This window comes from Cariama cristata, unplaced genomic scaffold, assembly GCF_000690535.1.
Source record: "Cariama cristata isolate BGI_N322 unplaced genomic scaffold, ASM69053v1 scaffold8301, whole genome shotgun sequence".
Lineage (NCBI taxonomy): Eukaryota > Metazoa > Chordata > Aves > Cariamiformes > Cariamidae > Cariama > Cariama cristata.
Genome location: NW_009597488.1, coordinates 17,112 through 44,265, shown reverse-complemented (window position 1 = coordinate 44,265; position 27,154 = coordinate 17,112). Strand labels below are relative to the sequence as shown.

Below are 27,154 nucleotides of genomic sequence, written 5' to 3'. Positions count from 1 at the left end.
AGGTGAGTATATGGTGATGAGGGAGGTCCAAGGTCAAGGAAGGAAATAAAGTCTGAGTTAGGGTCAGGATCAATAGAGTGCTTGGCCAGGATGGACATGACTACAGCGTGGCTGTAACACAGCTCAGGTAGGGGACAGAGGCAAGAGCTGGCAGAAACAAGGTGAGGGGTGATTTTGCTGAGGCTTCTTCTAGCTTTTTGTTGAAGAGCTGTCTTCAAGGCTGGTTGAGGGTTCCCAAACAGTGCTCTCAACAGCTGAAACAGTATTGGAGAACTGGCCACAAGCACAGGCAGCCAGACTCCTGGGATGGGTGAAGGTGCTCTTGGTCTGAACACCAACCTCCATGTAGTTCTGCAAGGCTCTTGGATACTAAAATAATAAGGAAGATATTAATAGTTTAAATGGATAGGCTTTCCTTAGGGATAATTATTAAATTAAATTCAGAACAACTTAGTTACTGTGCTAAAACTGTTATATTTCAGGCAAGGCCAAAAATATAAATTATGCAAGGCTTCCTTTCAACTCTTGCTCTTCAAAATTTTTTCTTGGCATTCTTTCACTAATATCAGTAGAATTACACAAGGGGTGAATTATTCTGGAAGCTATGTTTCTGTTCCTTTCAACTGAAAGGATGAGCAGAGCAAATTTTAAAGGTTTTTGAAAACATCAAAGGTATGAAAAGTTTTTCACCTTGGAGCTGGTATTGGAAATTAATATATTGGCAAGCATCACTGTGACCAGATGCTATGGCCAGGGGATAAATACTTGTGTTAAAGAATGTTCTGTCTGACAGAATTTGGCAGTGTGCTGCATCACAGTAGTGTCCCATGTGAATGAAACAGCAGTATATATGATTTTCAGAGAAGGTATTTTATAATGATCAATATTGGAATGGTATTTTGAAAATAGGACAGGAAATATATCAAAACAATGTAAAAAATATCCTTTCTGCACTGAAAAGCAAAAAGTACTTTTCTGCACAGGTCAACTGTATAAAAAGTAGTTATAAGACAGCAGTGGATTTTTTGGAAATGGGATGTGGTAGAGGGCAAAGGAAGGTAGTATAAGGACTTTTGGCAAATAGGCTATTGTTTAACTGTTCAACAGTGAATAAGTTGGCTAAGGAGAAAAGGGAAGTAATGAGAAAAGATGAAATATTTGCATTTCTGAAGAAACTCGGGTGAGTATGAGCCTTGTCCCAGTTCTGCTGTGTAATGTCATATAGGCAAATCAACCTGTATAAATACCTTGTAATATGTGGTAGCATTTGGGTACGAGTTTACATTAAAGGTTTTTTGTTTGTTCATAGAATAACAATAAGTGTGATGTTATAGCTGCTTGCACAAAAGTCAACAATCAAACCCAGATATTTATCTTCCATTGTGCTGTTTATTTCTGGCATGATCAAGTGGGCCGGTTCTTGAGTCCTTCTGGCTGAAATAAGTTTCCATGTTGTCAAGCATCAAAGGTTGATAGTCTGCCTCTTGGTTTTTGAGGGGCTATATGCAAAGGGTGCAGAGGTAAATAATGGCCTTTCTGTCAACCCTGGCCTTTGTTTTGGGAAAATAGCCGAAGGATTCAGAGCTAAAGATGTGCCTGTGATTGATATCGGTATGCTTAGTAAAGACCCATAGTGAATAGCTTTGAAGCCTTATTTGTCCTATTTTCTTCCCTTGCTGCTTTGTAGTTCTGCAATTTTTGACACTCCTTACATTCTTAGGATGTTTTACAGGATTTTTTCACTTGGTCTTTAAGGTTGCTGTGTCTTCCTGCTCAGCCTAATGTTGCTGTCATGGTGGCAGTAGCAACAACATCTGCCATGGAAAAGTGGAGGTGAATGTATGTTTATGTGGTGTGTTTGGTGGTATTATCAGTACGCAGTAGAAGTAACCCCCTCTTTACACTGTTCTTGTTACAACTCTCATGACAGTACTATAAATTGGAACAGTTTTAGTTTTATTCTTGAAGAGGGATTTTTGGAATAGGAAGAGCATGAAGATGGCTCAAGGCTGTATTTTCTTCTCCAGTTTTACTTTTATCCATGGGTCAAGTGCACCTTGTTTGGACAGCAGTTTTGAGTTGGCATAATACCGGTTTCTTCTGTTTCTATGTAACTGTGCATTCATATGTGGTTGCCACTAAAGCAGATGACATGAGGTCTTTGATCTGTGTTCATAGTCTGCTGTGCTGAATAAAAGAATTGTGTTTGCAAATACAATATTTACTTTTTTCTCATAAATAAAGATCAGTTTTCAGTCCTGTTTATCCTTAGAGCTTTACAAAAACCTACCTGCTGATTAAATAGCAGAGTTGGCTGCTATCTGTTTTCTGGGAATTAAACCACAAGTTATATTTCCTCTTCTTTTTGACTAGCATATAGTTGCACTTTAGTTTCTCTCAAAATTCTTCCATGACATAAAATGCATTGAAAACCAAAACAGCCAGGGGTAAAATGCATGTGCGCTTAGGTAACATCTCATGTGTTAATGCCTTCCAGGAAAATGAATATGTGCTTGTACAGTTTGACAAGCAACAGATAAGGAAAGTATTTTAGATCCTAGCTGACAGAAGCTAACTCTGTTCTATCTTTTTGTCTTTCTTGTTAAAAAAAAAACAACAGATGCTTGAATAGTTTTGGAAGGTATTTAGAGAGCTATAGTATGATAACGTCTTCTGCTGCTAATTCCCTGCTGAATGAACAGTTACCGCTCTTTGGTAGGCTCTGTGAATGCTTTTTATAATGCCTTACAGTGGCTTGAGCTACTTTTAAAACATTCTTGTCCTTTGAATGATGTTGGGTTGCAATAGTATGTAAGAAGTCTTGAGAACAATCAATAGAAACAGTGAGCTTTGAGAAGAAAAACAGTAATCTCTACATATCTTTAGAGTAAATCTTCTTTTTGGCTCTGAAAAGGTTTTGGGTGTAAGCTGCAGCTTTTCCATCCACTGACTTCAGGATAATTCAGTCACCGTCAGTGTTTCAGGACAAGCAGGACCTGAGAGCTTCAGCAGCTCTCCTTTTCCTCCCTGGAATGTGGATCAAAAGAAGCAAGTCTTTGAAGAGCATAAAAATATTTGCAAATGTGGAAAGAAGAGATGAGTGGTATAAGAAGGAGGTGGTGCCCTTGTTTCAGTGCTGATAACATTAGGTTTTTTTAAGGTGATTTATTTAGGTATGTAGCTGTGCTGGTGTGAGTGAAGTATTCACCTCCTTTCAGTTTAGTAAACTTTAAGTATCCCTTACTTTTGAATAAAACTGAGCTGTTGGGAGGTTATCCCTGTTTAAAAACTTTCACAAGCACGAGTAAGTGTTCCACTGCCCCTGGCAAGTGTAGATAAGGGTTTTAATCTTTACGATATGCTTTCTGCGTTTTTAATGATGCCCTTTTAAAGACAGAGGGTGACTCTGTTCTTACTTGACAGTCATTATTTATTACTGTGTTCTTTACACTTTTGCAGATGAAATTCTTTCTGAAAGATATTTTAGTGTTAAGGTCCGTGTTGTTAGTCATCTAGTCTAGGTGCACAAAACGGTGAAAACATAGTATGTCCTTCATGGATCCCAGTGATTTTGGAAAATTCTATGGGCTTTTGTAATACTGGCATTACAGACGTCGTCTAGATGTTCTCCCTTCATGGATAGACATGAAGCAACTGTGAGAGTCAATCATGGTGATTGGAATGGAAAACTGCTACTTTGCATTGCTGCTTTGTTAATTGTGTAGTTGTTAATGGATGTGCCTTAAACCTTGGAGTGACAAGTTTTGTTGGCCATGGAATACCGAGGATGAAGGAAGGAAGATGGGAAGCAACTGAATACATGGTAGGCAAAGAGTGAGGAAAATCTACACAGGAAGAAACTGAATTCAGAATGATTATTCCTTAAAAGTAATATAAAGGCACTCTTTGCCGAAGAAAATGGAGAATAGAAAAGTAGAGAGGTGACAGGGGAGATGGACAGAGCTAGGGAAGAATGAGGAGAAAGGGATAGTAGCATTGACTAGTAAAGGAAAAGTAAGATATGATAATAAAGGAAAGGTGACAGTAGCTAGGGCTGGTGAGAGATTTCTTTGTGTCACTAAGACCTGTACAGCTGACCAGTCTCTTTGGGATCCAGTGTCTGCAGCCTGCTTGTTTGCTGGCTCTGTGGCCCTTCCACTAGCTCCCTGAAATCACTGCTGAGAAATTCTCTTCAGCTGCAGTTCTAGAGATGAGTGACAGAAGTGATTCTGCTCTCTAACCATGTTATCATATTTCCATCTGCCCAGCTCAAAATAAAAGGATTTTGAAATGTTTTCAGGATTGCAGATTTCCAGACATTCAACCACCTATTCTCAACTGCTATAATGTTTACAAAGCAAAGCTTTTATTGCTTCCTCCCACGTAAAGGAAGCAGTGATGGGACAGAGATTCATCCCTAGATGACAATGTTTTTGATTCCAAAACAAACTTTCTAAAAAAAATATTTTTAAAACAAAGGACACTTTCTTCTCTGCAGTTGTTACTGTGTTGGTTTAAAAACTTTTCTCAGATTCTATATTAAAACAAAATCTGACATTTTGTCCTAGCAATCTCTCAAGTCACAGACCATAAAAATTTCATGTGCTACTTTTGTGTATAACAAGGCCAGGTTCTTTAATTTTACTTGCCTTCCTACAAAATGTTGGATTCCTATTCTTTCTTAATTGCACCTTTTTCTCAATTCTTGCTTTCTCTGAGGTGAAGAATATGGGGGAGAGAACAGGTAAGGTTTTGCTCCTTTTGTTTAAAAAGACAGACTAAACCGCGAAGGCGGGTGTTAGGTGGACAGTGTGGTAGTAGCTGGAGATTTGAGTCTAGTGCTTGCAGCAGGATGCTGCAGGGTTCCAATGCGGTCCTTGTAGTTTAAGGTTTACTATCATGTGCAGCTATTTATCTTTATATAGATTAAAAATGTAATCTGTTACACAGCAGACTGCAGTATCCCAAACCTGAACTACTATTTTACTATGTAAAATAGCTCAGGTAACCTTAGTAACCTACCTGCTGCAGCGAGGTCCCATATAGCAAGAAGCAAAGTAACTTAGTCTGCATTTAGGCTGCAGCAGTGAGATGACTTTCAGTAACTGGATGACCTTTAAAGCTGGCTTGAATATTCCTTGTCATCTGCGGAGCTGATAATCTTAGAGCCTTTCCACTGACGATAGGTCAACTATGAGTGTAACACCTCTTGCTGTGCCTAGTCTGGACTACTGCTGTTGTTGACCAGTATTAGTTGCTCCATATTGTTTCAGCTGAACATTTGTGCCATTTGCATGGATGATATCCATGTAACTGAAGTCATTTAGGCTCAAAGTGAAGCTTTGAATCAAAGCCTTAAACAGTAAGCTGTAATTGCATGGTGTAGTCAGCTAGATTAGAGTTGGCTGTCCCAGAACATTGTCAATTGCTTTACCTCTAACCTTACCATTTTTGTGAAGCTGCTTCATTAAGCATTGAAGAAAGAAAGGAGGGGGGAAAAAACAGGGAAGCTTTAGTATTTTGCAGTAAACTCTTTGTAAGACTAAAACTTAAGCTAGTGGGACTAATGTTAAGAAAGCAAAGGCTTGAATGTGAGTCAGTAGAAGTTCCCAGATCTTCATTTAGCATGGATGGCTATAGTATACCAGGTAAGGACCTGAACTGTGTTTTCCCTTGTGTGTGTGTATATATATAAGAAATTTGACAGCAGAACTGGTTTGTAGTAGAGACAGAACATTTGTAGTATGCTGTGGTTTGTGAAGCTATGAGGTTTCCAGAGTATTGCTTGCAGGAAACACAGGTTGCACTATTGTATCAAGTAGCATTACCATGTTGTAGTATTTCCTACCCAAAAGAACATTGATATGCCTCAGTGAACATAATCCTTTAATATTTTTGCTTGTTGGAATTAATTATGTTCATTGTAGTGTAAAACTGAAAATCTGGAATACAGTACAAAACTATGATTTTTTTTTAACACTTGGTGCCAGAATCTCAGGAATTATTTGTGGGAACTGTAGTGAGGATTTACCAGTTTTAGTTGAAGTATTTTAACACTACCACTTTAGAGTGGGTTTTATTTAGATTTTATTTTTACATTAATTTGGTGTCACAACTAAATTCCTGGGTTTTAAATATTCATTACCTACACTGAAGATCCATAAGGGAATATTAATAGCCTATTTAGTGGCACTGCAATGTGGTTGTGTTACAAGGATGCCTTAGGTGGCCTAAGTCCCATAGGTCACACAGCTTTTTGAAGATATGGGAATAAAGTTTTTGCAGATAGAGTAGGTGTGGCTTTTGTTTTAAAATGTGTTTGTGTACGTACATGTCAGAGGACATTCTACTCTGATCTTACTAGCAGTGCCTGGTGGGAGTAGAGAAGCAATATATCATCAACCCAAAATAAAATGTTCTCAGGTTGGCTTTTTAAAAACAAATGAATAAACTTATAACTTCCAAATAATACGTAACTTAAAAGGACAGTAACAGGTTTTGCTGTCTCCACTGACTGGTGGGCTTTGACATCTTGCATCTGACGTGCTACCTACCTAGCTGTGCATGTAGTCTTATCTAAGTAATGTTTCATATGGATGATTTCAAAGGTCCAGAACAATTTACATGGAAGATAATACTGTTGATACTGACTTAATGGAAAATATCATTGATACAGCACATGTTAGTATGCTGTTAAAAAAAAAGGCAGCAAGTACAGAGCTCTGCAGTTGTGGTCATTCTTGACAGCTGAATTAATGGGGACTTGCACCTTTCTGTCAGTTGTAGTGTATCTGGGTGCATTGATAATGTCAGAATGTTTTTCCCTCTTTTTTTTATTATTTTCCTTCTTTCTCTGCCAATTCAAAGATAAATTTGAACACAAAAAAGTGCTTATTTCTTTGCTAGACATTGTTGAATAATCTAAGATACCAGATTTGCCTGGTTCAGAATTCTAGGCCAAAGGTTCATCATGTCCAGTCCATAATTCCTTCTTTTTCATGAATGCTATATATGTAATGTTTTCTATATTGATTAATGTCTTATGATAATTTGCAGTTCACAAGTTCAGAATAATATCTGGATTTCAATGCTACATGTTCCAGAAAATGCTTTCTTACTGTATCTAACTGCTTAGTGAACAAAACTATACAGTGAACTGTATATTTGTTAAAAACAACACAAAATAGCTTTTATTTACTGAAGTGCTCACAGGCTTTAAAAAAAATAAGCTTGAGAAATAATTATGTGCATTTGAAAATGGGCTGAATTTCTGCCACATCACAACATGATTCAGGCATCATACTCAGCCTTTGAGTCAGCAGCTTTTGCTGATGGAGGAGGAAAAAAGGGAGAGACTTTGTAGGCATGTACATAAAGTTGTTGAAGTATTCTTTGAAAGTACTTTTTTCCTCTGAAAACAGTGACTGGAAAGGTGACATAGCCTTTCTACTACCCATACCTGTGCAAATACTTCTGAATAAGAAAGTCTGCATTATTACAGTGCCTTCTGTTTCAGGCAAACTACCTTATTACATTCTACACTTGAATAGCCATAAGTGCATTGTTGGCTTTCCTGGACTCTAATTACTATATATGCATTGATAATATATACACTTTTCTTGAAGAGTTTATGGACCAAATCCAATACTTAATGAGATTAAAAGGAATCTTTCCTTGTGTTTGAGTAGGTATTAGATCTTGCCCTAAAATGCTGGACAAGGACAATATGGTGCTTGTTTGATAACTTTAATGCGTTCAGAATCCAAAATAAACACGGCCATAGTTTCTGGTTGGTGTAAGACACTGTGTTCAGTCTAACGTGACATCCCGCAGTTGCTTACAATGGCATGGACCAACATCTAGTATGAATGGGATACTAGGAAGTGGGAAAAGGTTTTCCTGCCTAAGGAAATTATAGGTATCATTTAAGGGCCATGCTTTCTGTTTGTGGTCTGTGGTCAATGGCAAAACTTTGCTTCACCTTCTTAGAACAACCTAGGAGGAATGAAGAAGTGGAGCAAAGAAAGTCTTCTATAAAATTGATATATGTGTTACTGTAAATACCTTAATTTTTTTGTTCGTGAGAAAGAAATGTTATCATGTCTGCACCATGCTTTCTGTTTGTGGTCTGTGGTCAATGGCAAAACTTTGCTTCACCTTCTTAGAACAACCTAGGAGGAATGAAGAAGTGGAGCAAAGAAAGTCTTCTATAAAATTGATATATGTGTAACTGTAAATACCTTAATTTTTTTTGTTCGTGAGAAAGAAATGTTATGTCTGCATTAAATAGCTTGATAAGAAATGAAATACACAAATTCAGTCTTGAGAATATTCATGTTCGTGCACTAGTCATTAATTGCAAAAAACATAACTACTTGTGTGAGTGAAAACCACTAGTGAAAGCAGCCGCCTAATCTGCATGTTTATTAATTTCAGTACAATTCTGTAGCATAGAGAAAAAGAGGGCTTTCAAAACCATTCAGTGATCACTTAAGATTCCTTTCTTTTTCTTCTTGTTCCACAGGTACTCTGTGTCTGCGTGTTAACAACAATCCTAGGATGTATATTTGGCCTGAAGCCTAGCTGTTCAAAAGATGGTAACTAATATGCCTTATATTTTGTAATATTTCTAAGCAATTTCTTTTTGTAATTTGTAAATTAACTTTGATATTATCAGAATGCCACCCTTTCTTGCTGCAGAAAGAGGATTGGATGTGTTGCTTGAAGCAGTTTCAGTTAGAAGGGAATGAAAACACTGACAAATGAACCTCAGGTGTACTCAGTACTTGTGTGTACTCACTTGAGAGGTAAACTGATCCTGGGACTCAGTGTCTGGTCTGGCAACTTCCATGTATCCCAGCTGTCACTGTGGTGATGTCACATGGCTGGCTTTTCTCAGTTCACTATTGAAAAAAAAACCCAACAATTTCTATTTCATGTTGTCCTGGAACATTTGTTTTTCATCTTTTCCAGGCAATTATGGGGGGGGAAAAAAAGTTATTTTTTTAACTGGTTAGAATTGTAGTCTGAAAATGTTCCTTGTGGAATTCCTCTGGGTGTTTTCTGTCTTGAAAAATATGTGGTTTTTTCAATGGTGAAGTTTTTTCAGGTAGAAGGTTACGAAAGATACTTTAAGAAACCAAGCTTTACTTTGGGAACAACTATCTGGAATAATTTCAAGTTGATCTGTTTAACAAACAGTCCCACAATGATTTTTAATAAAATACAGGTTATTAATTTCCTGCTAGAATCTGTTTAGGTTTTTTCTCATTTTATTACAGCTTTGCAATATTAGCTCATTATTATCTCATTTTCCTAATATCGCACACCTCAAGATTCTTGAAAAGAGGAGCAAAATGATGAAGGATTTACCTCACTCCCTTATGGTGATTGCACAGGATGAAACAGACTGACCAACTAATTAAGTGTTGTTAATACTTCACATCACCAGTTTCTTTGTTTTCCCCAGGCAACCCCAGTCTAGTGGAAGAGTGTCTTTTTATACATTAAAACTGAAGAAAAATTAAGCCACTGAGCAGTACACTCGAGTTCGTATCTCCTGTGTCTGGTTTGGAACAGCCATTCCTGTCTTGAGATCGTACCTTAGCCTTAGTACAGTGGGATGCAGAACTGGGGCTTCTTCAGTTCCTCTGACTTGTATAAAGACAGTGATTCAAACAGGGCATGAGCATGGGAGAGTGGGAAGCATAGCCAATGCAGTCTAGATTCTAATTAATGTTTAATTACTTATAGAAAGTGGAACATTGTCAGGTGTGAAAATGAAGATCAGTGTTATCCACAAAAGAATTCCACTGTTTAGGGCACCCTTATTGAAAACCTAGGTTCAGATTTCCTCCAATAGATATCTTCCATATTCTGAGTGACGGTATTTGTGTCTTCTGGTGATACAGAAAGGTGGGGACAGTCACAGCTAGAATTGTAGTATTTTTTACTTGTTTCTGCTGGTAACAAAACCCCATGTTCCTTCTAAAACAGAACAGAACCCTTTGTTCAATAGGATGAAAAAATATTTTTGTTCAGTAAGAGAAAATAAACGTTTAGTTGGATCAAGACTCCTTTTCCTTTGGCTGTCACTGTTTTTGCAGCCATCCTGTAAGTTGTGGAATGACCAGCTGTGTCATTCCACACATCAACTTTATTAATTTCTTTCACATGTTGATTGATTTGGGCTCAGCCACTGACATCTAACACTATCCAATATTACAGTGAAAACCTGCAAAGGTCGTTGCTTTGAAAGGACCTTTGGAAGCTGCCGTTGTGATAGAGATTGCATCAAGCTTGGGAACTGCTGCTTAGATTACCAGGAAACATGTATACAACCAGGTAAGGATGGAAAAAAACTGTGGGGGCAAATTCTCCTATTCTGTGATGCGGGACAGCACTGTGTGTGAGTACTGTGGTGGTCAGGTGGCCGTAACCCCAACTTTCTTCAGGTGGGCTGTGAGTGCAAAGGGGGGCTGCTGAACAGCAGCGTGATTCAGACACCAGTGGTCTCCCCCTCTTTGCACGCTCTCTGTTGCAGCCATGGGTGGAGTTGCGGTGGTGATGGCAGTACTGGGGACTCCTGTGGAAACATCAGGGCTCTAGTGCAGCTGCTGTTGTATACAAACAAAGCTTGTCTTTCACCCAGCTGAACTGCACAGGGGCTGACATAGCCAGTAGGCTGGCTTTCCCATAGCTCCTGTGGGCAGAGAGGCTGTGAGGGACTGTGCTGCTGCCCTCTCCCTTGGAAAGAGGAGGAACAACTGCAACTGGAGGTCTCAGCCAGCCTTTTGTTCTCTGGCTGGGGGTGAGAGAACAGTGACCTGCATTGTTCCTGGCATCAGGGACAACTCCTACAGTCTCGGGCAAACCAGGAACAGGGGTGCATTCTGCATAGTGTATCTTTCTGTCATTGCCTGCATGAAAAAGGGGAAGGACAGAGCAGCACTGTGAAAGCTGCTGTCTCTCCTTACCCAGCTGCTCAGACCCTCTGCGTTGTTGCTCCCCAGCCTGAGTGTGAAGCAAGGGTCATGTGTTGGCCTTTGGGACAAGGCAGGATGACAAAACAGATTGCGCTGGTGGAGGATGATTGCAAAGCAAGAAGCAGTTCTCATGACTTGCCAGAAAGCAAAGGTCAGGTAGACAAGGGTGTAAAAATTACCACGCAGAAATTTTACAGGGAAAGATGTTAGTGTGGGTAGTAAGATTAAGGACAGAACTTGGCTGTTTTCTCTAATTTAGTTTTACCTTAATGCTTCATATGCAGCATTTTTTTCAGGTAACTATTTTTCTTCTCACTCCTCTTTATGTGTATTTGTAAGACTTATCAATGTAGTCTCACCTTGAAATGAAAAATTCCAGTGTTGACTTTTAAAACCAAATTGTTAAACTGAACTCAGATCCCTGTTTCAAATAACTTATTGAAAGCTCCTCTGAATTGCATTAAGTTTTTGCTTATAGAATAGTTGCATGGGATTTACTCTCCACTTTGTTTTATTAAACCACTCTCCCTTGGTTTAAAGGATTCTTTAAAAACAAACTGGAGAGTCTGTCTTCACACTAAGAATGGGAATTCATTGCTTGGTGTGGGTTTTTTTAAAAATAATTAGCCTTAACATCAGTGGAGAATCAAATTCTAATTTCCAAATAGTGTCATCTAACTAGAACCATAATAGATTCTTCTGCTTCTTGCAGAAGTAAAGATCTACTGATGTTGGTGGAGTTACTGAAGTTCAGTGTTCCTGAAAGTGAGATTAACCTCCTGAGAATGCTTTTAGGGATTTCTAATGGCTAGCCATGTATGAAGATCACTAACTGTCCTCTACTCAAACATTTAGATTTGGCTTCTGTGTCTCTTAAGAGCTTCACTTAAGTGTTTGCTCAGTTGATAAATTCATTCATGTTTATCCTCACTGACTGCAAAGGATCTACTTGTGTTTGACTGATAACAAAATGATCATCTTCAAATGGTATGATGTGTTGTGTCCTGGTTTGGCTAAACAGGGCTATTCTTTCCAGAAAGATCTGTGCTATTTATAACCATATGCTGCATAATTGTATTCAGATGGGTATGCGCTTGGATTATTTAGCCATGGGTGTTTCGGCTTTCCAAAGTGCCAAAGCTTGCAATATTACGCATACTTGAGATGCCTCAGGACTGTTTTTCAGTGAGTACACATTCGAGACAGACCTGAATGCTCAGTTTATCAATTCTGCACTTTACACTGGTATTAATCATTGTACTGTCCTTCTCTCTCTCTCCTGTTTTTTAGCCCACATATGGACTTGCAATAAATTCAGGTGTGGAGAGAAGAGGCGACCAGAATATCATTGTTCCTGTTCAGATGATTGTGTGGAAAATAAAGATTGCTGTGTGAATTATCATGCTGTTTGTAAAGGTAAATGTCCTCAACAAGTTCCTACAGTCTCTCATATACGTACCCATGTTTGTATGAAAGGAGCAAGGACATAATATAACTTTAAAAGCATCCAGTAAAATGAAAAACTTGCATTTATCAATAAGAATGTACTATCTTAAAAAATAAATTGCACTCATTTGTTTTAAGGAGAGGCAAGCTGGGTTGAAGAAGAGTGTGAGGACATTACTGAACCTCAGTGTCCGAAAGGGTGAGGATATTGTATATTTGCATAGCTGTGCTCTTTGCTTATGTTTCAGTTTTGAAATTATTTTCTCTGCTGTGCCTTCCTGGGACCTGCTTGCCTTTCTCATCCACAGTAAGAGCAGCTGCCAGACAGAGAAGGATGCCTGTTCAACCAGCATTTGGTAGTGCTTACTAACAGATCAGGCTGCTCTATCCCAGCAGCACTTGTGCATCCCAGCACTTGCTTGACTTGCAAGACATGCCTGTTCCTGAACCCTGCTCTGTCTCACAGATGTGTGTGCTCTTGGCAGCTCTGCCTTGTGCCAGCCTCATTATTGTCCTACATGTGCTCCAATACCTGCTATCCCAAATATTTTGGAGCCCATCCAGCAACCACAGGCTTCTAAGACCACGTCCCTCCCCAGTTACTTCTTGTTACTTTCCACTTCCTTGCCTGTTCAGCCCCAGAGCTGCAAAATGTGGGCAGATCACTGTCCCAGTTTCACCAGCGGTGGGACAGCATTATTTGCAAGCTGTCTGAACTACTTTCTTTAAAAGGTGCAAAATGCCATGGGATCCTTGTATTCTCTGGCTTGGCTCTGCATTGGGCCCGCTCCTGCAAGTTATGTATACACTGTGTGAGGAATGACTCATGTAGTTTATGGCATCAGCACTCGGGCTCAAATAGTACAGCAAAGCTCCCAGCCAGGAAAAAAGCCTGTGTTTCTTCTCCTGTTTTTGCTGTGAGATCATCACATTAACTTTAAAGCTAAAGTTGACTGCAAACTATGATTGTGTGTGTAAGTTATTAATACAAATGACTTAAACATTCTTGATTGAAAAGTGTTCCACTGGAAACTAAGTTGTAGATATGTTGTGGTGATGAGTTGAATTCAGGTATGTTCTTCTCTGAAAAGTGTCAAAAGTCAAAATGAAAATAGTTTTGATGGTTTTGAAATTAGTGTGCTGCAGATATTTCTAGTAAAGTAAAACCATTTCCTTTTGTTCTTATGTCACTACATTTTTTGACTTAAGATATTTAAATTGTGCTCTATTTACTCATTGGAGTTTATAATACTGCCAAACAAAATACATTTCCTTTTGCAATACTCTTATACCAAATAAGTACTTTTCATTCTGATTCAGAGCAATAACAAATGCTAAGACTTCAGAACCTTCATCAAGACAGAAATTGGAGCTTCTGTCCAGCTTGGAGTCCAAATCCCTGATAAGCCCACACGTAGGAGGGTGGTGGCTGGGTGGTTCTGGAAGTTTTTTGTTTTAAGTCCTATTTTGAGGTTGGGGGCCATTCAGGACTGTGTGCTGGAACTGACTCTTGGATGCCGAGTTCCCTAATGGAAGATTGGGAAGTGTTACCCCCAAGGGGTGAATGACAAGCAGGAGCCTTGTGCAGATCCACAGTCAAAGTTAATGGCATAAATGCCACAGGGCAACTCCTGTTGGTTAACTTGTTTTTATGTTTTTTTGTTGGTTATTTCTGTTCAGTGCATGAAAGGGATATGTAGTTACTCTACTAAAATTGTTTTAATCCTGGCAAAATCAGAAATGTTGCAATAAAACCCAGCCCAGGAAAGGGTGATGTGTGGTCAAGGTGGAATCGAACAGTGTTGACTGAAGGCTCATCTCAGACTATTAGCACACAAGCCTTTCCCAAAACTAACAACTCTGTAAACAGCCCACTTCTTCCTGTGGTGGGGTAGGCAGGAGTGCAGGTGACTTTAGTGCAGTGCTCATTTTGAGGCCTCAGGATGTCAATTCTGATTCTGTGCATATTAATACAGCGTGTTTTATGAGTTCAAACTGCTGGTTTTATTCTGTTTTGGTTTTAGTTGAGTTTGCTCTTGTGCTGCAGAATAGACAAAAGACAGTGCAGTGTTCAATGAGGTGCTTAATCTGTGAAATCCAACTGATTTCAGTGAAGCAGATCAAATGATTAAAATTAAATGCATACCTAAGTCTTTCCAAGACTAAGTTCTATGTTATTTAATAAGTTAACAGGCTATAAGATTTCAGGAGTGATCTAGTTGTTCCTGCTGTTCTAGGAGTGAAATAATACTCTGAGAATTCAAACCTATTTAAGCAGTTTCTTCTCATGCTTAGCTAGATGGTTTTCCTGATGTCTTAGCATCTTTTGCTGTACTTTAATCCTATTACTATTTGCTCTGTCTTCATTGAGCTGGAAGAGCAGCTGATTCCTTTCCTATTTGCAGGTCTCTCCTGTATAATTGAAGGTTGCTATTATGCGTCCTGTTGAGGCTTTACATACATTTAGTGGAAAAGACAGCGTTACTTCCTATGTTTTATGGCTGTATATAGGCAGTAGTGTATGTGTGGGGGGGATAGGAAGTTTTCTGTGTAGTATGTTAGCTTTTCAAGGGGACTTTCTTTTCTTTTTTCCTGTTCTTCTATTTTTTTTCCTTTAATTGTGGTCTAACTCGCCTGCGTTGAGGCAGGCCAGCTTGGCAGTGTGGTCAGCAGTTTTGGGCTCTTAATCATCCAGACTGGTGAACCTGCTAGACCACAGCAAGCCTGTGTTGCCTGCATTATGTTTCCATAGAAGCCAGTTTATAGGAGGGGATAATTACCACTGCATTTTCCTTCAGTTTGGAGTCAGGATGTGACTGTGGTGTACATATTTATCCAAGACCTGTGAAACACCCTTGTCGTACTGTTTGGACACAGCCAGCATGACTCGCTGGCAAGGCCAGAACTTGAGGCTCCCAGGTTGCTTGCTCATGGTAGCACACTTTTGAAATAGCAAGTGTAGCCTTGCTAACGACAGGAAAAAGTCATGGAAACTGCTGATTTAGCTCAGAACTGAGCTCAGGTCAGTTTGTCTGGGGATTTTACTGGAGCTGTTCCAAAGAGTGCAGTTTGACATGATCTGTCATGCTTTGCTTCCCTGAGCACAGGGCAGATCACTAGCTATATGAGTTTCAGCATGTATAGGGTATACAAGAAGTGAAATGGCCAATCTCCCTAGTTGTGGTAATGGTCTGTTTTGCCAAGTTTAATTTTACGTGTGTGAGGGGACCAGTAGCTGGATTTGCAGACAACCAAAACATGTACTTAACGGTTGGTTTACTTGTAAATGCCAAACCCAAAACGATTGCGTAAAGTCCCTTTCAAAGGAGTTGTATTAAAATTGGTTTGTGTGGGGTTTTTAAGTTAGATGCGTCAGTAAGTAATATTGAACAGTCTTTGCCTCAAAGTTCATATTTTATTGCAGGAAACTTTGCAGTGAAGACTTTTAGACCTCTGCATTGGAGGGAATAATTTTGTTGGGGAAGCAGGGCAGAGAAGATATTTGCAAGAGTTGCAGAGATCAGAATATGGTGCAAAAAATTACTTGTAATATCAGCAAAGGTAGTGCATGAAGTTTCCCTACTTTGTTCTGCTGAAGGACTTTAGTCGTGGTCTGAAGATCATTAATTTCTTGTTCCCAACTAACTGCCCACACTAAGATTTTTCAAAAGATATATATAAATAAATATAAGTAAGTAAATATACCATATAAATAAAAACCAAGCTACAAACACACATCTTGCAAATACCTCTTAATGTTTTGTTCTGTGTGGGGTGTAGGGTAGGCTGTGTAATGGTTCTGACTAATGAAATCCTTTTGGCTGAACTGTTGTCCAAATTGTTGATTAAAATTATCTTAGGATAGATGTGTTTTTGTTGCCTGACTGATCTTCAGTTTAATATAGTCATGTTTGTTTGACTGAAGTAAGGCTTATAAATGTTGCACTTGTAAATGAATGGATTTTTTTCATAGGGTGTCTCACTAAAGAAATTGTCAACACTTTCTAAATAATATTTGTCTTCTATCCTCGTTGTTTTATTTTGGGAAACTGAAGTGCAACAAAGTTTTTTAAAAAACATTTTTGTTTTATGATTTGTAACTGAAAAGGTAAAATGAGCTTGCAATTGACATGTGAAATATATTCAGATCTTTTATGCGAATCTATATTTTCAGTTGTTGGTGCTGCACTGCAGTGAATTTTTTTGTTGCGGTCTCACATGTCCTCGTATCTGTAGGTCAAACAGGATATTTTTTCTTCAAGGAAGAAGTTACTGAAGACTATTCCTGTCTGATGCAATGTTTTAAGTACTTAGTTGGAGAGAAATTGTTTGAACAGGGCTGAAGCTGAGAACAAGTCAAGGCTGGAAAACATAGATCCTGTGGAGATTAGAAGGGGAGAATTTATTTTTGCCAGTTCCAGTGAAATTAGTTTTGGAATTTATCTGTCAAGTTCCAGGCAGAAATACTGTTAGTGTTCTAGTTGTAGGGCCACATTTTCAGTCTGGAGATTAGTAGTACTTCTGGTACAGTAACCAAGTTTTTAGCTAAATAATCTTTATAAGATGAAAGGAAAAATGTGTGTGTTAGCCACAGATTTAACATATCCTGTACATTAGACTTACAATTTTGTGCACTGTATATGTAAAAAGATAAATTCCTTTTTTCAGCTAAATTACAAGTTGTTCAGGAGCAAAGTGAATAAAGGAAAGCCATGGCTTCTCATTACCTCTTTTCTTTCCCTGCTCTTACCTTGGGGTGGGGGGGTTGGAGGGGCTGAGCATTGCTCCAGTGGGACTGATTTCAAGATAAGGATTACCAAACCTACCAGACAGATTACATGAGCATTTTGGCTTGTCGTTTTATTTTATGGGTGTTTGTCAGTTTGGGCCTTGTCATGATTTCCTTGTGCATGTCCTACTGCAATCCTCAGCCTCTTTGGGCAGGGTTGCTATGCCAGCCGATGGGTGGAGGGACGGAGTGGCTGGTCTGCTCACTGCTGTGCCAGCCTGCAAACCTGCCTGCTTAGGAAGACTTACTTCCTTGCCCTGGTTTATAATTCCATAATGAACGTCCCCACAATTTGGGGGGAGACTTTCTTGAAATAAGTGATAGGAAATTATTTCTCAGTGTGTCTCTTAATACTTCAATTTCTGTTTGTTCAGATTTACCAAGTCTCCGGTGTTACTGTTTTCATTGGATGGCTTCAGAGCAGAATATTTGCAGACTTGGGGTGGACTTCTACCTGTTATTAGCAAATTACGTGAGTAGTTTCTTTGTCTAAGCAGTATCGTTATGTCTTACTTGAAAAATCCAGAGATGCAGCTATGCTTACTCTTTAAAATCCTTGCTCTTCTTCCATGGAAATTGAAGTTGTTGACCTAAACAACTGTGCGCAAAGAACTTGAGGTGTGGTAGGGTAGGAGGGCGAAGAGGGGGAGAGCATGAGGAAAGGGGCCCTTGAATTTTCAGTGAAACCTTAGTAATTTTTAAGTAGCTCTTCATATATTTAGGAGGTGGATGCTTTTTGCTGTGAGCTTACTTTATTTCTTCAAAATAGAAGTAGACCCACTTTTTACTCTATATTGCATATTGTCTCATATTTAGGTGGAATGGCTTTAGAAAATGGAAACCAAAGTAGAAAGCATTTGATTATATTTGAAAAAGAAGATGGAGAAGGAAGAGATTAGGAACAGATGATATAGAAGGGCTGGTAGAAGTGTGCTGAATCTGAGAAAACCTTCATTAACAAACATTTTCAGAAGAAGTGAGAGCCTCATAAGTACATATTTTTTCCCTAGCTTCTGTAGTGTCTAAGTAACTTTAGTTACTTTTCCTGTCTCTATTTGGCTGTGGTCTGTGAAGAACTGATGGCACTTCTTGTCTGAACAGTATGCCAATCTTCATGTCATTCATAAACCAGCCACTCCAGGTAGTAATTTCAGTTTGACTAAAAATAAATCAGTAAAAATACTTGCTTTTTTGTACAGTGGTTGTTACAACTTGATCTGTTCCAGAGAATAACAATTCACAGATGTATTTGAGGTTTTAACTTTTTTCATTTTGTTCCATGTTAGAATAAAATGTCATTCTGAATAAATCTATTCCTCTGTGGTAGACAAGTGACAATAATGGATAAATTGCTTGACTATTGCTGAAAAATTGTGTTGAATCCTTTTGAAGTTCATAGTTATCCATCTATAGAACTATAAATGTTCAAAAAGCGACACAGTTTGAATGACAGCATTTACAGAGCAGTGAAGAGTTACTCGCATTAAGTAACTTACTGGACTATCCAGTTCTTTATTAAATTAGAACCATGCTAAATCCCTGGATGTTACTCTTTAAAACACTTGATGACAATTGCAGCATTCTGTTAGATAAAAATAGTCCCATTATCTAGCCCTGTTAATTCTGCCATGCCTACAGTGAAATTCTGATGTCTCCTTGAAGAAAACTGTTAGTAGATACCTGTAAGACAATATCATAATTTCACTTTTAGCAAGTTTTATTATACACTTACTCTCTCTGCTACCTGTTGAAAGGTGGGCAATTCAGCATGGAGCTGAGGATTTTCAGTGAACCCAGGCATAGCCATAATGTGTGCATATGGGTTTCAGAGAAGACATTTTCACGTACTTCTACACTGTGATCATAAGTTTTAAATAAATCCTCCTGTTGTCTTAAATTATCTATAACTAATGCAACATGCCAAAAATAAGAAAGATAACGCTTATGGAAAGTCCTAGCAAAACCTCCTAGGATTTTGGACAAAACAAAAGGTTTTTAGCATATTTTTCTCGTACCTCAAACAAAACAAAAACCCCTCAACCTCCCCACCCACCCCTACAGAAACCCTACGATTTTGGAAAACAGCCTCAACAACAGATATGGAAATGGATGAGATGCAGAAGTGTGTTGCAGTAGCAAAAAGGGTACAAGTGATGATTCGTTATTACAGGATGCAAATGTGGGAGAGGATGTCTATAACTTGAGAGGAATTATTTTTTTGACTTGGTGTTTTTAATCTCAGCTCAAATGGATTATTTCAACTGAGATCTAATCCAAAGCCCCAATTCAATGAGTTCAAAGTGCCTTGATGCAACACTTTTTATATTGTCAAACCTTTCACTTCTGTTTTATTTATATTATATATAATGACCTAGAAGGCCAGTGAAGATAGCCCAGTGGTAGTCTTCCTATAGGGTCATTACTTTTGGCTCTTTAGTATCAGTTGAAGTGGTTTTGGTTATCGCATAGTATTTTTGAAGTCATTAATGAAGGCTTTTTTCTTTTTTACTTTTCTTTCTGAAAATCAGACACCATACATTTTCCTGTAGAAATTTAGGCACCTAACTTAAGGTTTGCTTAAGTGCTTTGGCCTGGCTAATGATTCTTCATACTAGCAAATACTGTGCACTAATCTCTATAAAAACCTGTGATTTTTATATAAAGATAAAAAACTTTGAGATTCATCCTAGAATAAGAGCTTATTTTTAATTTAAAAAAACCCAAAACAACACAAAACCAAAACAAACATCAAAAAACCACCCGAACAAAACCACCACAAACAAAAAGGAGACCGCAAAATAAATAATGATTTGACAGGTGACTGAGAGAGCCAGGACGTCACTGTGCCAGTGGCGTCTACATCTCTGGGAGTGCCCAGGATGGAGTAGCTAGTTGGTCTCAAGCTGCAGACTTCACTTACTATCTACCAGGGCAGCTTTGGAGGGTGTGATTGATTTCTTTGATTATTCATTCTTATCTATGCAGGCTTTTCATAAAGACTGTACGTTTTGCTCATGTGACCATTGAAGGCAGTCATTAGGAATATATAAAATTTGTATTAATAGCCATTTAGTCAGCCTGTAAATGAATGTGGGAAGAAAAATGAAGTATTAACTCCAGAATTTTGAAGAATGAGAACTTTGGGAAAATATCTTATGTTTTTCTCTTTTTTTTTTTAGTAGGTATATCTCTTCACAAGAGAAACTTACAAGGGTTTTTAGTTCTATAATTTGCTGATTTTCTTTCTCCTTCCCTCTAGAGAAATGTGGAACATACACTTCCAGTATGAGACCAGTGTATCCTTCAAAAACCTTTCCCAATCATTACTCCATCGTCACGGTAAGAATTCCTGTATATTATGTGTTTCCACTGCTGAAGAGACTGTTCATTATCAAGTTGTCTCAAGGGAATAGTATATTTCTTTGGATTACTAAAATAGGATTTCCCTTCGTAATAGGAAAATGTATATATTATACTCTTTATCTAGTTTAGATTAACAATCATTATATAACACTACAGCTAAGTAGTCAGATCTAATTTAGTAATTAGTGGTCAGGTCTGATTAAGTAATCCAATCCTTCCAAGACTAGTTGCAAGAATTCCTGTAAAGGTGAAAGGTCACATCACTTTACAACTCCTCGTTTGTGTAAATATTTCCACCCAATTGCAGCTTGTTCTCTCGTGGAGTGAGAGCAGCCCGAGTCCTTTAAACTGCTGGCCTTGTTCCACTTCTTTAAGGTAGCTTGGCACAACTCAGAGTATGAAATGAATGATTTGAACATCGTATTGATGTTGACTCTGGACTGTACCCAAGCCTGGATAGGAATGTCAAAGCTGATTTTTTTATAAAAAAAAAAATCACCCCCTGCATATAGGAGGATAAAGAAAAATAGAGGTTTTCAGCACCAAATACAGGGTTGGAATCCAGCAGATCTTTCTTAGTTTCATCATGTCAGACCTAAAAATCAATCAAATACTTGAGGATCTGCGCCTTCTTTCTTATCTTCTTAGCTTGTCAGGACTTTTGGTAAGTGAGGTGCACAGGAATGAGGTGTTTAATTGTGTAATCCTCACAAATACCCATGATTGAATATCAACTAAGAGATATTAATCGTGCCCTGCAGTCATGTGAGAGTGTCCCTAGATACAGTATAGAGCTTTGTCTCTGCTTCCCACTCTTGTGAAAAGTAGTGGGCATGTTTATCGGGGTCCTAATGGTTGTGGTGTTATATCCTCTAAGGTAAAAAGGAGCTAGTCTGCTTGGAGGCAGAGCACAAAGTCTATTAAAATGACCTAACAGCTGGTGCCTCTGAGCACTTCTTTCACTGCTTGCCTAATGGACGGCCCCGGATAGAACTTTCACCCTCTGATGTGCAGTTCTTTGAAATACCATTTTTGGTCAGGTGATGGAGGCCCAGCATGGGGAATTGCTTTGTCATTGGTACTAAAGATACAACAAATGCAGGAGCTGAGATGGTGTCTTTCAGTTTGATTTCAGAGCAAGTTGCTTGCCTATTTTTTTAATCTCACTGAGAAGCAATTAAGAATTGGAAGGTAGGGCTTGGTGGCAATGGTAGGTGGTGCTGCTGAATTTGGGTCTTGAGGTCGTGATGGTGAAGTCACATATAGATTATTCACTGAACATATTTGTTTAATGAACATCTGTGTAGCCAGAAGTTTCTTTATAACATTGTGACAATGTATGCTTTGAATTATAGGGGCTGTATCCTGAATCTCATGGTATTATAGATAACAAGATGTATGACCCCAAGAGAAATGCATCCTTCACCCTTAGAAGTGAGGAGAAGTTTAATCCCCAGTGGTACCAAGGACAGCCTGTAAGTATTAGTACACCACTGAGAATGTACATCAGCCTGTTATGTTATTCAATATCACTTGGATGCATAGTGATGTTGAAAGAGTACAGAGGGTACTTCTAAGTCAGCCAAGAAGCATTACTCAGCATGATTAGGAACTGCCATACTGGAGCTGCAAAATGACAACTGAAAGTGTAACAGATTTTGTTGAACTTAAATGGAATTTTCTCTAAGGAGAAAACTTACTTAAAATAACTAATAGAGATACCAGACTTTGTTCTGTTTTTAATATGAAGTTGGCTTGCAGTTAACTTTTCTGAGGAAATGGCCAGACCAGTTAGCTTTAGTAAGAAGCAGTAGTAAAGGTTTACACTCTGCTCAAATTACTACTTAGTGTAAAAGCATGATTTTACAAGAAAATGTCTGTTCAATCATACAGCTATGGCAAATCTGCTGAGACTACCATCAAAATGAAGTGGCATGGGAAAGTTTGAGTGAATGCTAGCCTGAAGAGTAGCAAGGGAACAGATGCAACTATTTAGTGATGTGGGGAGGATGGAGGTTTCTTTTTTTAGGAAAGAACGTACAAGTGTAGACTTTGCAGGCCACTGAGAAGAAAGTCGTGTACAAATCAGGCAGGAAAAGATGCAGAAGGCAGATGGAAATCTGCAAATCATAAGATCAGCAGTAAAATTGGAAGAGTTGACCCAAGTCTTGCTCCCATATTTCAGAGTATGTGGGGATTAGGTCCTCAGAACATTCCCACCCCTTCTTGCTTCATGGTTCTTGAGACATTTCCCCTTCCTGGTGTTCAGCCATGGTTCTAGCATTGCATGACCACTCCATCTATGGGAGATAGTGGTTCCTGCTTCTGTCCTGGCTCCCTCCGGTGTAGCAGCAGAAGGGATGTCAGTGTTTGCCATAAGGAATCAGGTTGCAAGGTATATCTGGACCACAGATAGCGATGACGTGCAAGATTGACTGTCAGAGGTGCTCCACTCACATTTTTAGGTTTTGATCTTGCTGAAAAGGTGCGGGGGTGGTAGTGGATCTGGCAGTTACTCAGCTAATTCAGTGATCTGCACTAACGATGGCAGTTCTTCTGCAGATTTGGCTAACGGCTATGTACCAAGGTCTAAAAGCGGGTACGTTCTTTTGGCCTGGATCAGATGTAGCAGTTAATGGAACCTTTCCAAACCTGTATGAAAAATACAATAGGTATGTAAACTCCTGCATCTTGGATGAATATTTTACTTTAACTGTTGCAATGGGACAGATGCCAGAGAAAGCATAAATTTTTTCCTGCTTTTCTAAATAGTTGTACGCAATGTGAAGAACGATAGGATCCAATTAATGTTATGAGTATAATATAGATTCTTTGTCTAATCATTTTGTCATTCCTCAGCAAACATTTTACCAGAAAGATGTGGAAAAATCAAGTTTAGGAACAGCCAACTTTGAAGCTTTAGTGCTCTTCTGTTTATAAAAATCTTGTGGGTGTGTCTAGAGTCATTCAATCCAAATTTCTCAAAGTGAATGATTCAGGTTTTGATGTGATATTGTCCATGAAAACTAAAGTTTTACTGTTGACTGTGGTAAATTGCTCTGAGGTAAAATTATTTTCATTGCAAATTTTGAAAATATTTCACATTAAGGCAGTCATATTTTAGTCAGTGATTGCTCTTCACTGCAATTAACTGTTTTCTACCTAATGAAAATTATACATAAATCTGTTTATCACCATTTAATCTCAAATCCCATCCAAGAAATTGGGCTTTTGACTTCTGTCTTCCTAGAATGATTTTCTCTTCCTACACCCTTCATATAGCATGGCAATTCTGATTCTTGACTTACTACCCATGTTTTTATTTCACTTGGAACTTGTGTTAATGTTGTTACTTGTGTTAAGCAGCTTTGTGGGTGCCTTGTATTATTACAGGTCACCATGCTTATTGTTGGTCTACTCCAGCAATTGATATAGAGCATCTACTTTGTGACATAAGATGAGAACTTGTATTCAAACTGTTTAAAATTAAAAAAACAAACCCAAACACCAACACACAAACCACCCCAGACCAAAACTTTTTCAAAACATAATACTGGAATGAAAACTTGCACATGATTTTGCACCTTGTGAGCCAATTACTCTCTTAGTATCGTTTTTGTTCATTATACAGGGAGCTTTATTCTAATCACATTGCAATCAATAGGGACAATATTCGAGGGAGCTTTAGATCAGGCCGTTAACTCCTGTAGAGTCACAGGCAATTAGCATAGGTAAACATGCATCCTGCTAAATAGCCATTAATGGCATCCAGTTGAATTCAATTTTCTCTGCTGAAGTACATTAATTTTTGTAATATGTGACTAAAATTTTTTTTAGCTCTTGGGACTGTTAGGTTGATCTTGTATTGTTCTGATATAGCTCAATCCCCTTTGAAGAAAGGGTGGTAACTGTTCTTCGCTGGCTGCAGCTGCCTGAAGATGAAAGGTAGGTACACAATTACAAGTGTAAGTTCCTGTTCAAGTAGTATTGCAATGAATTGCTCTGTAAATATGATTTCAGCTTTAAACAACGTCTTATGCGTTAGTCTAACAATGTTAAAGGACTATTTAATGCAAGCCTGTTTCTGTGACTAAAATAATTTTTAAGTTACATTTCTTGATTTTTCCCTTTAATGTCTCCTTCCCCTGAATGACAGTGGTGTTTCCAATGTTTGATATCCATTGTTGAAATATACTATCTTCAAACTGTCTCAACGTGTATGTAAAATATTACATTTTTGGTACTGTTTGATATAGACCACACTTTTACACTCTGTATTTAGAAGAACCAGATTCCTCAGGCCATAAGTTTGGACCAGTAAGCAGCGGAGTAAGTAGTTTTATAGTTTCTTAATTTTTTTCTTTTTTAATTTGAAACTTTGCTCTGGCTCGATAATAAATTTCCATAATTCATTTTAGATTAACCAAGACCATGTTCAGTATGCTTATTAGGAAAAATTTGTGAATATTCAGCCTATCTACAATTATCACTGATACAAAGCATGTAATAAACAGCCTATTTAATAAGTCTAAATTTAATTTTCTTCATTTCAATAACTTAAATTGCCAAAGCATGTTTGGGTATGTCTTGTATGTTGTTTTATCTTCTGCTACTAATTCTTTATGTTGATTTTAGTGCTTTGGGAGGGGGACAGAAAGTTTGTATACTTCCAATTTAGCAAGAACAGAGATTTTTATAGCAATGGTCCAAGTTTTGTGGTTAAGTATTCATGTTATAATTGTAATTATTTTTCCCTCAGTCTCTGTGCAGAGGTTAGAAGCATATTGGTCTTATCTCCCTGCAGTTAGATTTTTTTTTTATACCTTCTCGGAAAGAGGGTGATAAAAGGGATATTCACCCCATCAGTCTGTGGTGTACCTATTGTATAAACAAGAAGACTTTGGGACTGCTACTGTTTTCAAAAGTGCTAAATAGCTTTACATTTTTCCTTTGCATTTTTCACTTCGGTTTGTTAAAAGCTCTTGGAAATTCAGGAACTTTGTAAAATTCTCCTGTCTTGACTGGTCAGGAAGTTTGAGCATCTTAACCAGGTACTTAACCTCAGTGGTGACAAGAGTAAAAAGCTCTTGCCAATTTCTCTTGAGCTGTGAGCAGTTACTGTTCCTGTAAGGAACTGTAAGATGACTGTAAGTGCCTAGTGAAGTAGCAGACAACTAATTGGAACTGCAGTACGGGGGATGTGTTTAAATTGGTTATCCTTTTCTTCAGTTAATAAGTGGATCTAAAGTTCTGTATGTCATGAATGCTCTGGAGAGAAAGTTTCCCCAAGAGAATCTCATCTTTGTTGACACAAAGCAAGACAGGTTATACAACTGGTTCAATGAGGTAACAGCATGATATAATTTAAAAGTACTTTTAAAATTTTGTTTACTTAGCAAGTATTCAAAAGTAGCCCCAGTGGCTGTACCTAGGCAAGTCAGCTTGAATGCCAGACCCCTGATCATGAACGGTGCTAGACTGGTAGCTTATTCTTTGGCTATTTCAGTCCCTTTAAACTAGTTTGCTCTGAGACTAACATAGGCACAATTTCAAGGACAGTTTGCTCCAGGGATTTTAAGGAAGAGTGCTGCTGGCTTGGCTTCCTCTGTTCTCTTCAGCCCTCTGGTATTCTCACATCAGCATCTGTACCCTTAGGCATTCCCTCTTGTCCTTGTCTGTGCCCCTGGTAATGCAACAAATGTCCTCAATTTCATACTTTAAAACCACCCTCACTGGCTATAACCTAGGGGTTTTAGTTTTTTTATTTGTTTTTTGATGTCTTCAACTGAAATAACACATGAAAATGTGTAGCTGTGTCTTAGCATGGTGTGGAGCCCAGAAAAAATTGGGGCTAAGAGCTGTGTAGTATAGATATAGCCAGTCTGCTGTAGATGGAGATAGCCCTGAACAGCGCAGGTGCTAGGCAGTCTGCAGGCTCCCGTTTTTATTTAGCAATATAGGTGTTTCTGTTGAGTCCATTCTCAGTAGATGCAAAGACTATGCATCTAAAGGGTGTACAACTAAGAGCATTCTCAATTCCCCATTAAACCTGCTTTTTGCCTGTTCCTACTTCTCTAAGTCTCCTGTCCTCACAGTTCTTCCCGTTAGTGTGTGCTATCTGTGCTCTGTCTCATGAGTTTGGGGGTTACTGCACAGTGCAGGTCCCCTGTGTCCTTCCATTTATGTCTGGACTGCATCTAGAATCACAGAATTGATTTGGGGTTGGAAGAGACCTCTGGGATCATTGAGTCCAACCTTTGCCCTAACATCACCATGTCAACCAGACCATGGCACTAAGTGCCACGTCCAGTCTTTTCTTAAACACCTCCAGGGATGGTGACTCCACCACCTCCCTGGGCAGCCCATTCCAATGCCTAATGACTCTTTTCTGTGAAGAAATGCCTCCTGATTTGTAGCCTGAACTTCCCCTGGCACCCTGTAGCCTGAACTTCCCATCCTTTCAGACTTGAATAGTCTATAGGAAGACCTTCTTATTCTTTATTAACACATACTGTTACAATTTAAACTGTTACAGTTTAAATTTATTCACTCTCCCTAAAAATAAATTATT

General features: G+C 38.5%; 1 protein-coding gene across 1 annotated transcript in view; it reads left to right on the top strand.

The window, feature by feature from the left end:
• Window positions 1-8,419: 8,419 nt before the first annotated feature.
• The window catches only part of LOC104155318 (ectonucleotide pyrophosphatase/phosphodiesterase family member 1-like), a gene marked incomplete at its 3' end in the record, with an annotated part of 35,677 nt that continues 16,942 nt past the window's right edge, over window positions 8,420-27,154 (top strand). The window contains 10 exon segments of the mRNA XM_009708905.1: window positions 8,420-8,597; window positions 10,228-10,344; window positions 12,276-12,401; window positions 12,570-12,630; window positions 17,595-17,692; window positions 20,480-20,559; window positions 21,939-22,058; window positions 23,146-23,255; window positions 24,463-24,528; window positions 24,840-24,912. Of these exon segments, the coding sequence (XP_009707207.1) occupies window positions 8,420-8,597; window positions 10,228-10,344; window positions 12,276-12,401; window positions 12,570-12,630; window positions 17,595-17,692; window positions 20,480-20,559; window positions 21,939-22,058; window positions 23,146-23,255; window positions 24,463-24,528; window positions 24,840-24,912 (1,029 nt within the window).